The sequence below is a fragment of the Dama dama genome, chromosome 32, assembly GCF_033118175.1.
Source record: "Dama dama isolate Ldn47 chromosome 32, ASM3311817v1, whole genome shotgun sequence".
NCBI classification, from domain to species: Eukaryota; Metazoa; Chordata; class Mammalia; order Artiodactyla; family Cervidae; genus Dama; species Dama dama.
Window position 1 is genome coordinate 47,537,665 of NC_083712.1, and position 12,975 is coordinate 47,550,639.

General features: G+C 45.6%; 1 protein-coding gene across 2 annotated transcripts in view; it reads right to left on the reverse strand.

The window, feature by feature from the left end:
• Positions 1-2,516: 2,516 nt before the first annotated feature.
• UBE2E1 (ubiquitin conjugating enzyme E2 E1) overlaps positions 2,517-12,975 on the reverse strand; it is a 65,044-nt gene continuing 54,585 nt past the window's right edge. For both annotated transcript variants that reach the window (XM_061134691.1, XM_061134690.1), the window contains 3 exons: positions 6,096-6,228; positions 4,235-4,382; positions 2,517-3,306 (listed from right to left, as the gene is read on the reverse strand). In XM_061134691.1, the coding sequence (XP_060990674.1) occupies positions 3,209-3,306; positions 4,235-4,382; positions 6,096-6,228 (379 nt within the window). In that variant the 3' untranslated portion in view covers positions 2,517-3,208. The remainder of the gene's footprint in view (positions 3,307-4,234; positions 4,383-6,095; positions 6,229-12,975) is intronic.

Here is a 12,975-nt window from a genome sequence, read left to right on the forward strand (position 1 = left end):
CAGTCTGCTCCTCTGCTGAACTCAGCTTGGCTCTGTTAGTGCGCAGCATGACGATGTTTAAACACGCCACGAAGGGACATGAACCTCCACTCTGGACCCTGCAACTCCTCCGTGGCTGTAGTTACTTCTCCTCGAGGGCCCACTTCTCATGTGGCGATACTAGGTTGGTGCAAATGTAATTCGGTTTCAGACCGTGAATTTCAAATCATTGTAACTAGGCTCAAACACATCTTTATTAACCAAATCAGGAACCATTACACTCAGCACAGTTTAACCCATGAGATTTGGGACTTGTCACCCCAACAAAACAATGAGCTCTTTGAAGGCAGCGACTATCTTAAATCATTATATATATATATATATATATATATAATAGGGCTTTATAGTCTCCCTAGATTAAACAGGGGACTTCCCAGTGGCTAAGACTCTGCTCCCAACACAGGGGATCTGGGTTTGATCCCTGGTCGAGGAACTAGCTCCCACATGCCGTAAGTGAAGACCCAGAGCAAATAAATATGACAAAAAGTAGATGTTGTCAGTAAGGGGACAAATTGACACGGTGCCTTGAGAAGGACAGCATCACCCCCAGGGTGTTCCTGCCAAAGGTACACAACCTCAATCAAGTCACAAGGCCACGTGAGACAGACTCACATCAAGAGAAAAGCTACAAAAAAAAAACAGCAGGTCTCGGCTCTTCTGAAATGGCGAGGTCGGCAAAGACCACACACAAAGGAAAAAAGGACCTAGAGACGGTTATCACCCTAAGTGAAGTAAGTCAGAGACAATCTAGTATCACTGACATGTGGAACCTAACAAGGTACAAACGAACTTACTTACAAATCAGAAACAGAAGCACAGACTGCAAAAACAAACTATGGTTACCAGGGGGGAGAGGTGGGGAGGGATAAATTAAAAGTTTAGGATGAACAGATAGACACTCCTATATATAAAATAGGTAACCAACAAGGACCTATTGTACGGCACAGGGAACTGAATTCAATACCTTGTTATTAGGTTGGTGCCAATGTAACTGTGGCTTTGGACCGTGAATTTTAAATCATTGTAACTAGGCTCAAAGATGTATTAATAAAAATAGGAACCAGTACAATCAACACATTTTTCCCAACAAAAAATAACTGTTTATTCCTGTAGCATAAATATCTGTGCTTCGTCCAACTAATAAAAATAAATGGAAAAAAAAAAAAAAAAAACTGTGCTTTGGGATTCCATGAACTCTTGGAAAGCATTTTCTGCCTCCTGATGGTTGTGAAAGTTTTCCCTGCAAAAAGTGGTTGAGATGCTTGAAGAAGTGGTAGTCGGTTGGCGAAGAGTTCTGATGAATATCGCGGATGAGGCAAGATTGTGGGCCAATTTGTTCAACTTTTGAAGCGACGGTTGTGTTACGGGCAGTGAGTGTTGTCGAGGGAATCGGGACCAATGCCGGCCGCAGGCATTGCGGTTTTCGGTGCATCTCACTGATTTGCTGAGCGTACTTCTCAGATGGAATGGTTTCACCAGGATTCAGCCAGCTGTAGTGGGTCAGGCCGGCAGGAGCCCACCGGGCAACGCCCAGGAGCTTTTCTGGGGCAAGTCTGGCCCCGGGGGTGCCCTGCACCGTCTTCTCAGCCCAGCCCCTGAGCTGGTCGCTGCCACTTGTGTGAAATCCACCTTTCATCGCGCGTCCCTGTCACGCAGGATTGAGAAGTGGTTCGTTTCTGTTTGCGGTCAGCTCATAAGGCACCCACTTACAGAGCTTTTTCAACTTTCCAGTCTGTTTCAAGTGCCGAATCACCACAGAAAGGTCAGCACCGAGTTCTTCGGCAATTTCTTGTGTGGCTGTGGAGCAGTGGCCTCGCTGACCCTCTCAGTGGGCTGTGGTCAGCCTCCGCTGGCCGCCCACTGGGCTCCTTGTCTTCATGGCTCTTGTCTCCTTTGCAAGACTTCCTGATCCACCCCTGCGCTGTCTGTTAGCAGTTCCTGGGCCAAGTGTGTCGTTAATGTTGCGAGTTGTCTCTGCTGCTTACAATCCATTTTGAAATTGAATAAGAGAATTATTTGATTTTATTTTTTGTCTAACATTTTGTTAGCAGTAAGTCATTAGCAAAAAAAAAAAGTAAATTGAGACATGCACATTAAAATGATGAATAACATAACCACATTTAATGTACTCCAGTATCAAACGGCAAAGTTCAACATTGCAAAACTGCAGCTACTTTTGCACCAACCTAATTCCACCACCGCATCTACAAATTGGCAAATGCTTTCAAAAAGATGTAGCAGAACTCTTATCTTTGGAAGAAAATGACTTAGATTATCTAACCTTTTCTAAGGCACCTCAGTATTTATCCTGCAAGGTTGTTGGATAAATTAAGAGTAACATACCAAGCCCAGTTGGTGCTGGGTAAATGAAACCAACGTGTTTAGTCTGCATTACCTCTAGATTGTTTTAACAGTAAAGATCTAGCAAGAAGAAAAACTACCAAAAAAGGCAAAAGAAAGTAATGAATACGGCAGTGTTGGTGGTTGTTTTAATATTGTTTATTAGCACAGTAACAAATGCAGACGTAAGTAGTCCACAACATAGAACCAATCCACTGAGCAACTCCCACTCCACGCCTGACAGTTAACAGCTTAAGGTATTTTACTACAGGTTTTCAAAAGTCCTGATTCAAACCTCTCTCTCTTCACAATAAAGTAGATTGGCATTTAAAATAAAATACATAACTACTCATTTTCTATATTGGTGTCATAGCCATGTGTCCATTTTATATATGAGATAACAGTCTCTAAAAGCTGTTAAATATCAATGTTCCCTTCCAAAGAGGGAAAACAAATTCCAATTTTTCAAAACAAAAGTGTGTAGTCTTGGAAGGACTTTACATAAAATGGCCATGTGTAACCTGTACGAAATTAAGCTGTTTTAAATTTACAGTCTACAAGCAACTGAACCCAAATGTCTATTCTTCTCTGTACTGCATTTCAGCTAATATTGCAGAACTAACGAGTTTTTAAAAGTTGCTATTACCAATTCTGTCTACTGTAGCAAGATACCTTAAGTTACAACAAAATCTTAGGAAATAAGACTGAATAATATCTGTTATAGAAATACCCTACTCTTTACCAACGCCCACCCTCCCCCACCCCTTCAAAACCATAAGCAGCTCTCTCTGTGACAGACAGACAATGTAAAGCGCTGTGAGAGCCCGGTTTATGTAGCGTATCGCTTGGTCCACTGTCGGGCCATTCTGTCATGTTCTGCTCTGTTGGTCATATACTGAGTGGCAATACTGCCCACCAAGGGGTCGGCTGGAAGAGAAGAACGGACATTACTTTGAGGAAAGGAAAAGGACGTTTAATCTTAGCCAGTAGGTCAGTGAGAGCCTGGAAGAGTGCTGACAGGTGGTTGTGATCAAGCCAGTCCACCATTCTGGACACCTTTCCTTCTAGGCTTTCCTTCCCCCACAGCCACCCCCCACTGGAGGGTTTGCTCCTCCATGTCAGGGTCTGGGAGGCTCCTGGCCCCGACTCCCGGAACAGCCAGCTCCGTTCACAGGACCTTCTTCTGCTCGATGGCACCAGGGTCTTCACCCTGAACACAGTGAGGCCATCGAGGCCATCGCAACATAAAACTGTCTACACCGTTTACCCAGAAAGAGCCAGAGCTGTCAGGTCAAAGCCTGCACTTTCAGTTAAGCAGTGCTCCTGTGAAACCTAGACAGAATCTTTAGTCATTAAATATGTATTTGGCTTATCTAGAAAAAAATAAGAGGAAATGAAGGTTCAGAAACCACCACAGTCTGGCAATCACCAAGTATATAGCAGGGAACCACTGTTCAGTTAGGGGCAGCTGCTGAGTGGACCTGCAGGCAGAGGGCAGGTCAGGGGCGGTGACCCAACACTCACAAGAGAACTGCATGGGAAATATGCAAAAGCAGAATAAAAGTAAATAAAGGAGGGCATGATTAAAGATGTAAAAACCTAAGGCAATCTGATGGGAAGTCTGCGGTTTAAAACACCTTGTTCCTAGAGACATCAACTAATGGTGAAGCGGCTCCGTGTTTCAACCAGTAGACGGAACCCTTGATTAGAAGTTTCTTTGAAAAACAATTTTTTCTCCTTTGAAAGCTTGTACAAAAATAAAATCGGAAGTTTAGAAAATCTTAGTTTAAATAGAAAAAACCACCATTTCCCAAGTGGGGAGGAATAAAACAAGGTAAACAACCAGTAAGCTTACCAGGATTACAGTCTGTGAGAAGTGAACAGATAGAAAGAAGGACTTTAGAAATGGTTAGTGCTGGGCTCCAATTATCTTTCAAAATGTCCAAGCAAATAACTCCTTGACTGTTAATATTACAGTGATAGATTCTTGTCCGAAATGTAACCTAAAAAAATAAGGTAGTGTTAAATGAAATTTAAACAGCAAACAATGAAACTTTTTACTAAAAAACCTTTTCAATTAAATGGCTCTAATTAAAACTTTTAAAGAAATAGACATTGGTTAAAAAAAAAAGTGAATAAAGTAACCGATTAATTTAAAAAGGCCAGTGAGTGTTAAGAGACTATTTAATAAAATTGAGATTAGAAAGTATTCATGGATACAATCTCAGGGATTTTCAATCTCATTTAAAAAGTAATTGCCAACAAAAAGCAAGGTAACTTCAATTTTTCCTTTTTTTCCTCTTAAACTATAGTTGATTTACAATTTTGTGTTTATATATGCTTTTCAGCAAAGTGACTCAATTATATATACATAAACACACACATATATATTTTAAATATTCTTTTCCATTATGGTTTATCCCAGGAGGCTGTATATAGTTCCCTGTATGTTTCTTGAATTCATCTTTAGCAATTTTAATGTAAATATTTTCCTAACGTTTTAGAGTTTGGATAGCTAGTCATTTGCTGACCTCTTGTGTTAGCTGGTAGAACTACATGGTCTCAAAGCTAACTTCAGCACCTAATTCAAACATCGCAGTGGGTACATGAAGACAAACAGCTTAGCAGTGATCACACACCTAAAAGGCTGAAAAATGGATCAGCAGATGCGGTTTGTTTCTGCTCGTTTCTGACCTTCACATCAGATCCTGCAGCAGTCTTGCCGGCCTACGTCACTGAATTCCCTTTAACAGGTTCCGGGGGTGGAGCCAGGAACGGGTAAGGACCACAGCAGCAGACAAAGCACCATCAGCCACAGAGCTGGGCTGTTTTGTCTGGTCTCTTAACTTTCACTCGTGAAACACACGCATCATTCTAGAGCGAACCTAACCTGTAACCATACCACCTTCTGAATGTGACAGGACCGTCAGCCAGCCCTCGCGGCGGCACCGCACCCCTCCCCAGCACCGCGCCTGCCCGACTCTGAAGCAGGCCCCGAGACTGCCCGCGGCAGGGACTGGGCAGCTCCCCCAGGAGGAGGGCCGCTCCTGGGTCTGAAGGCCCGGAGGGGAGCCCGAGGCCTGTCGGTAGGAGTGTCTCCAGCTGCCTCGCACTTCACGAATCTGCACGTCATCCCCGCCCGGGGCCCCGCTAACAGCCCCTGCACTATCCCTGTGCGCAGAGTGGGACCCGGTTAGAGACTTTTCCTTTTGAGTGGAGAACAGGAGATTACTTACGGGGCGCTGTGTTACTATAAACAGCAGGATTTTAAGCCCCATGGGAAGACACTTTCTTAGAAACGGTCTTTTGGTGAAACAGATCACCAGCCCAGGTGGGATGCACGAGACAAGTGCTCCGGCCTGGTGCACTGGGAAGACCCAGAGGAATCGGGTGGAGAGGGAGGTGGGAGGGGGGATCGGGATTGGGAATACATGTAAATCCATGGCTGATTCATATCAATGTATGACAAAACCCACTGGAAAAAAAAAAATTAAAAAAAAAAAAAAAAAAAAGCATCAAAAAAAAAAAAAAAGAAAAAAGAAACGGTCTTTGCCAGATGAGGCAGTCAACCCAAAGACGTGTTTTATGTATGTTCAAATGTACTTAGAGATTAGTCAGGATCTGCTTTTTGTGGTGAAAACCCCCGTTTTAAAAAAGCCGGATTCATCTCTCATAGGAATATCTGAACGTCAGCGTCAGTCAGGGGAGCGCCTTACCTTTGGAGGCTTGAAGGGGTACTCCGGTGTGAACGTGATATCGAGGAAGAACACGCCGCCCTCGTACACGGAGCCCGGGGGCCCGAGGATGGTGGACCTCCACTCGTAGATGTTGTCGCCTTTGGGACCAGCGCTGTGGAGCAACACACCCGCGGTGAGAGGGAGCCCGGCGGCGCACCCCGTGAGGGCAGGCGCTTCGGCCCGCTCCCGTCAACGCGGGGCGCCCTCCACCTCCCCGTCAACGCGGGGTGCCCTCCACCTCCCCGTTAGCACGGAACGCTCTCCACCTCCCCGTTAGCGCCGGCCACTCTCTGCAGAGCACAGGCGCCCGCCTCCCAGACCCGCGAGTGCAGGCCTCCATCGGGCCTCCGGCCAGGAACACGGGGAGGGGTGCGAAGCCTCCAAACCGGCTGGGAAGGAGCCAGAAACCCTCTCCTCCAGGCGCCGTAGGAGACGCAAACTACACTTTTTTTTTTTTTGGTTAAGTGCTCAGTGGGATATACTTTATTTATTTTTTCATTTATTTATATTAGTTGGACGCTAATTACAATACTGTAGTGGTTTTTGCCATACACTGACATGAATCAGCCATGGGTGTCCATGTATTATTCCCCATCCTGATCCCCCCTCCCACCCCCCTTCTCCATCCCATCCCTCTGGGTCATCCCAGAGCACCAGCCCTGAGCACTTGTCTCATGCATCCAACCTGGACTGGAGATCTGTTTCACACTTGTTTCACACATGTTTCATGACAAAACCCACTGAAATGTTGTGAAGTAATTAGCCTCCAACTAATTAAAAAAAAAAAAAAAAAAAATACATGTCTCAGATCATCCCACCCTCGCCTTCTCCCATAGTCTTAAAAGTCTGTTCTATACATCTGTGACAGAAAGTCTTGCATACAGGGTTATCGTTACCATCTTTCTAAATTCCATATATATGCGTTAGTATACTGTATTGGTGTTTATCTTTCTGGCTTACTTCACTCTGTATAATGGGCTCCAGTTTCATCCACCTCATTAGAACTGATTCAAATGTATTCTTTTTAACAGCTGAGTAATACTCCATTGTGTAATATGTACCACAGCTTTCTTATCCATTCATCTGCTGATGGATAACCAGGTTGCTTCCATGTCCTGGCTACTAGCAGCAGCACTTAAAAGAGAGAAACACCTCTCAGCACACAGAGCTCTTCACAGCCGCCTCACCTCTGGTGAAAGCGTCATTTCTGACCCTCTGATGCGGGGCTCTTCCCCCCGTTTCTCCATAATCTTAAACAGAAAGGAGTCCCACAGATGGCAGTTCTCCGAACAGCATAAACCATGTATGGGCGGGCAGGGGACACAACGACCCAGTTACAAGTCGTTCGGTTTCGTCCCAGCATGAATCCAATTCCACAAGCAGCCCTCCACACACCAGAGCACGCCTGGTTACACGCGGTCACGCCGGGATACCTTCTCCATGGCCCTGTCGGATCAGCACCTCTTAGTCAGGCACATGAATAAACAAAAACCGAAAGCTTAACACAGGTGTCCAAACAGCAAGTGTAACATTCTGGTGTTTAGAAAAGATGAGGAGTTTGGGAGTCAGTTTGGTTCCTGAAGTAAAAGACCTTCCCACAGCACAGGGATGACATGGGCAACGCTGTGGAGGGGTTAACACGCATGTTTTCATTTCAGAGTCTCATACCTAACTATTAACTGCTGCTTTGAGGACAGTAAAGTGTGTTAGCCAAACACCAAAAAAGTTCTTCACTTGGAGACTTGCAGATCCAGTCAACACACAAAAGACTTTCTACAAAGCAGGCAAAACTCTTTTAGACAAACATTCTGTGTGAACTGGACTCGTTCACTCACACACGTGCTGACAGCTCATACACCAGGCAGATGCTGAATGCCGGGGGTTCCCATAATGAACAAGATGAGAACTGCTTGTCTTCATCTTGCCCTCTGTTAACTGGTTCGAGGCGGGGTTCAATTCCTTTTAAGAGAAACAGATGAAGAGGAAGGGAGATGAGAAGAAAAGGAAAAGTGAAAGCCGTCTTGTTGCCCCATACTTTCCCCAAAGTCACTGGAGATTGTTTCTTTCAGTCTGGAGTTTGACTATACAGTGGAAGTGAGAAATAGATTTAAGGGACTAAATCTGATAGAGTACCTGATGAACTATGGATGGAGGTACATGACATTGTATGGGAGACAGGGATCAAGACCATCCCCAAGAAAATAGAATGCAAAAAAGCAAAATGGCTGTCTGAGGAGGCCTTACAAATAGCTGTGAAAAGAAGAGAAGGGAAAAGCAAAGGAGAAAAGGAAAGATATTCCCATTTGAATGCAGAGTTCCAAAGAAGAGCAAGGAAAGATAAGAAAGCCTTCCTCAGTGATCAATGCAAAGAAATAGAGGAAAACAACAGAATGGGAAAGACGAGAGATCTCTTCAAGAAAAGTAGAGATACCAAGGGAACATTTCATGCAAAGATGGGCTCAATAAAGGACAGAAATGGTATGAACCTAACAGAAGATATTAAGAAGTGGTGGCAAGAATACACAGAAGAACTGTACAAAAAAGATCTTCACGACCCAGATAACCACGATGGTGTGATCACTCACCTAGAGCCAGACATCCTGGAATGTGAAGTCAAGTGGGCCTTAGAAAGCATCACTACAAACAAAGCTAGTGGAGGTGATGGAATTCCAGTTGAGCTATTTCAAACCCTGAAAGATGATGCTGTGAAAGTGCTGCACTCAATATGCCAGCAAATTTGGAAAACTCCTCAGTGGCCACAGGACTGGGAAAGGTCAGTTTTCATTCCAATCCCAAAGAAAGGCAATGCCAAGGAATGCTCAGACTACCGCACAATTGCACTCATCTCACACGCTAGTAAAGTAATGCTCAAAATTCTCCAACCCAGGCTTCAGCAATACATGAACCGTGAGCTTCCAGATGTTCAAGCTGGTTTTAGAAAAGGCAGAGGAACCAGAGATCAAATTGCCAACATCCGCTGGATCATAGAAAAAGCAAGAGAGTTCCAGAAAAACATCTATTTCTGCTTTATTGACTATGCCAAAGCTTTTGACTGTGTGGATCACAATAAACTGTGTAAAATTCTGAAAGAGATGGGAACAGCAGACCACCTTACCTGTCTCTTGAGAAACCTGTATGCAGGTCAGGAAGCAACAGTTAGAACTGGACATGGAACAACAGACTGGTTCCAAATAGAGAAAAGGAGCACGTCAAGTCTGTATACTGTCACCCTGCTTATTTCACTTCTATGCAGAGTACATCATGAGAAACGCTGGGCTGGAGGAAGCACAAGCGGGAATCAAGACTGCCAGGAGAAATATCAATAACCTCAGATATGCAGATGACAGCAACCTTATGGCAGAAAGTGAAGAACTAAAAAGCCTCTTGATGAAAGTGAAAGAGCAGAGTAAAAAAGTTGGCTTAAAGCTCAACATTCAGACAACTAACATCATGGCATCTGGTCCCATCACTTCATGGCAAATAGATGGGGAAACAGTGGAAACAGTGGCTGACTTTATTTTTCTGGGCTCCAAAATCACTGCAGATGGTGATTGCAGCCATGGAATTAAAAGACGCTTACTCCTTGGAAGGAAAGTTATGACCAACATAGACAGCATCTTAAAAAGCAGAGACATTACTTTGCCAACAAAAGTCCATCTCGTCAAGGCTATGGTTTTTCCAATGGTCATGTATGGATGTCAGAGTTGGACTATAAAGAAGGCTGAGCACCGAAGAACTGATGCTTTTGAACTGTGGTGTTGGAGAAGACTCTTGGGAGTCCCTTGGACTGCAAGGAGATCCAACCTAAAGGAGATCAGTCCTGGGTGTTCATTGGAAGGACTGATGTTGAAGCTGAAACTCCAATACTTTGGCCACCTGATGCGAAGAGCTGACTCATTTGAAAAGACCCTGATGCTGGGAGGGATTGAGGGCAGGAGGTGAAGGGGACGACAGAGGATGAGATGGTTGGATGGCATCACCGACTTGATGGACATGGGTTTGGGTGAACTCCGGGAGCTGGTGATGGACAGGGAGGCCTGGCGTGCTGCAGTCCATGGGGTCAGAAAGAGTTGCACACGACTGAGCGACTGAACTGAACTGGAGTTTGGAGAAGACACAGGAGTAACAGAGGCTAGGGAAACACGCTTGTGAAAGAAAAGAAAGAAGCTGGGGAAGAAAGCACGGTGCGGCCTTAAAGAAAGGAGCAAACCGGGACCAAGGACAGGGCGCCGTGGGGAGGGTCAGGGCCCACCTGGTCAAACGGCAGAGTCCAGACCCTGAACTGGGCACTTATGAGCTGGGTGACCTTGAGCAAGTTACCAGCTTAGACTCCCCACCTCACGGCAACATTCTGAGAACTCAGCACTCCCGGGAAGGCGGTGCTGCTGACTACCTCTGCAGAGCAACAGGTCCACAGCGATCGCTCCTTCAACGGCAGCGGTCACCTCCGTTACTAACGGCCTGAGGAGGACCACTGGCGCACACAGGATGGCCCCATCGTGCTTCCCTGTGGTGGACAGTCCCAAGAACTATTAAAAACCTGTTTTACACTGGACACGCATGGAAAAATAGACTGTTTAGTTAACACCATCTCTAAGATTAAGTCACACATATATGCAGACACCATCTTTGAGTTTAAAAAAAGAAAAGATGACTTCCGATTCTGCAAGATGTCTGACCACAGCCATCACAAGCTGGGATGCAAGGAGTGCCCTTGGCCGGCGCACTCTCTGGAGACACGTGGTAACCCCTCCGCGGGAAGGGCTACGACTGACCGCTGCTCCATATCCTGAGATGAGCACTGGTCCTCAGGCGTCTTAAGTTGGCCGCCTGCCTACAGGTTTGCAGAAAGTCTACAGATCCTGGCTGGCGCAGTGATGACCCCTGTCTAAGCAGATGGAGAGGACACTGACACAGAGGCAGCAGCTAAGAAGACAAACCACCCTCTCTTATCAAGTTCACAATATCTAAGACGTGAAGGCGAAAGGGGGCATTCACTGTAAACCCCTTCTCACAGATGAGAGGCACGAGCAGAAGCAAGGCCGCCCAAAGCACTGCCGTGCCAGCTGCTCGCTCGGTCTACCCGCCTCCGTGGCCCGTGGGCTGCAGCCCCCAGGCTCCTCTGTCCAGGGGATTTCCCAGGCAAGAATCCTGGGGTGGGAAGGTCCTTCTCCAGGTGCGTAAGTAGCCATACTGTTTTCCTCACAGTCAGCTTAGTGGTGCTAAGAGACCGAGAAAAAAATAACGATAAAGTCAGTTAGTCCCACGCTGGTGGGAATATGCTGGCAAAGGCCCAATCCTGCTGGGACCTTAATAGAGAAAAAAGATAGAAGCACAGTGGTCTAACAACATGCCACTACAAGCAGATTTTATGACTGGAAAGAAAATTGGTGGCTTGTAAATTTCATCACCACAACCATCTGCAGAACTTTAAAAATGACAGATTCCTGACCTTCATGCCAGGGCTACTGTTGAGCTTAGCCCATCCAGAAGGGGAACCAAGACTCTACATATTTAAAGAGCTCTTCTGGTGACCTCAGAGCAGGTGCTTTCCATCTGGGACCCCCCGGTACAGGTCACTAGGAGGACGACAACCGTCCAGAACGTAAGCATCAACAGTTCACAGCTTGTCACCTGTGATACAGCTAGAAATTCAAATAAAGACTGCTGCCTGTTTGTAAGCAGCTTTCGGTTTGGGTGTAAACTCTTCTGACAGTTCAGAAAAATGTATGGAGAGACAGAGTTTGAGGGCTTCCCTGGTGGTCCAGTGGTTAAGACTCCATTCGCTCAACTCAGGGGACCTGGGTTCGATCCCTGGTCAGGGAACTAGATCCCACATGCTGCAACTAAGACTGGTGCAGCCTAATCAATATCTTACAGAGTTTCAAGTATGTAACATAAGCCGGACGTATATGGGAAGAGCAACTGTTTAATTAACTTTGTCTCTATACTAAGAAAATGTAGAATGAAGGTGGGTTATAAGAAAAACAGTCTAAGTGAGGTAGTATTAACAGTAGTTGAAATCACGAAGCATAAACAGGAGCTTTGGAAAAGACTCAACAGCATAGATGCCTAACCTGTGGGTCCTCAACCAGGGGCTTGGGAATTACTGTGAAGCGTCTGAGAATCTGCTGGGAAGACCAAGCAACACTGCCTGTTACTGAGTGAAGTCACAGCTTTCTATCATGTGCATTTTCTTGATCACAGAGCAAAAATTATGGTAAGGGGCCTGTAATACTTTTTGCCTTTTTCCCTCTTTCTAACTCTCACTTTCTAGAAAAAGGATCCTACTGGTCTAGAAGGCGGTGAGTAGACAGACCCATGGCAAAATTTGAGGGCGGACGCTTCCAGCTCTCAGAAAGTGAGACTGTTCAGGGGAAGTGTCCCCGAATGCTCCACCCACCCCCTTCCTCCATAAAATGACTGACTGGTTTACCTCCTCAGGACAGCACACGCCTTCACCAGCCTCCCGTCCCCTCCCTGTAACAGAAGACAGTTTCGGTTGCACAATAAAAAATGTAACCCCAGTTTTGAACACCAATTCAAGTATACAAATCAGTCTAAGGCCTTAGAAGGGATGAGTTCTGAACTGGGAAATGGGAGGTTGAATTTAAGGGATTAAGGGAAGACAGGAAAATCACCACAACATGCGTCCCTACTTGGTGACTGCAATCTCCGCAAGTGGCTGAGACTCTGCCTTTCAGATTCTGTTAAACTCAGGTTTATCTGTAACACAAACACTTTTCAAAATAAACGCGCAAGGTAACTCCCTGGAGGTCCAGTGGTCAGGACTCCTTGATTTCACTGCCAAGGGCCCAGCTTCAACCTCTGATTGAGGTACTAAGACCCTGCAAACCAT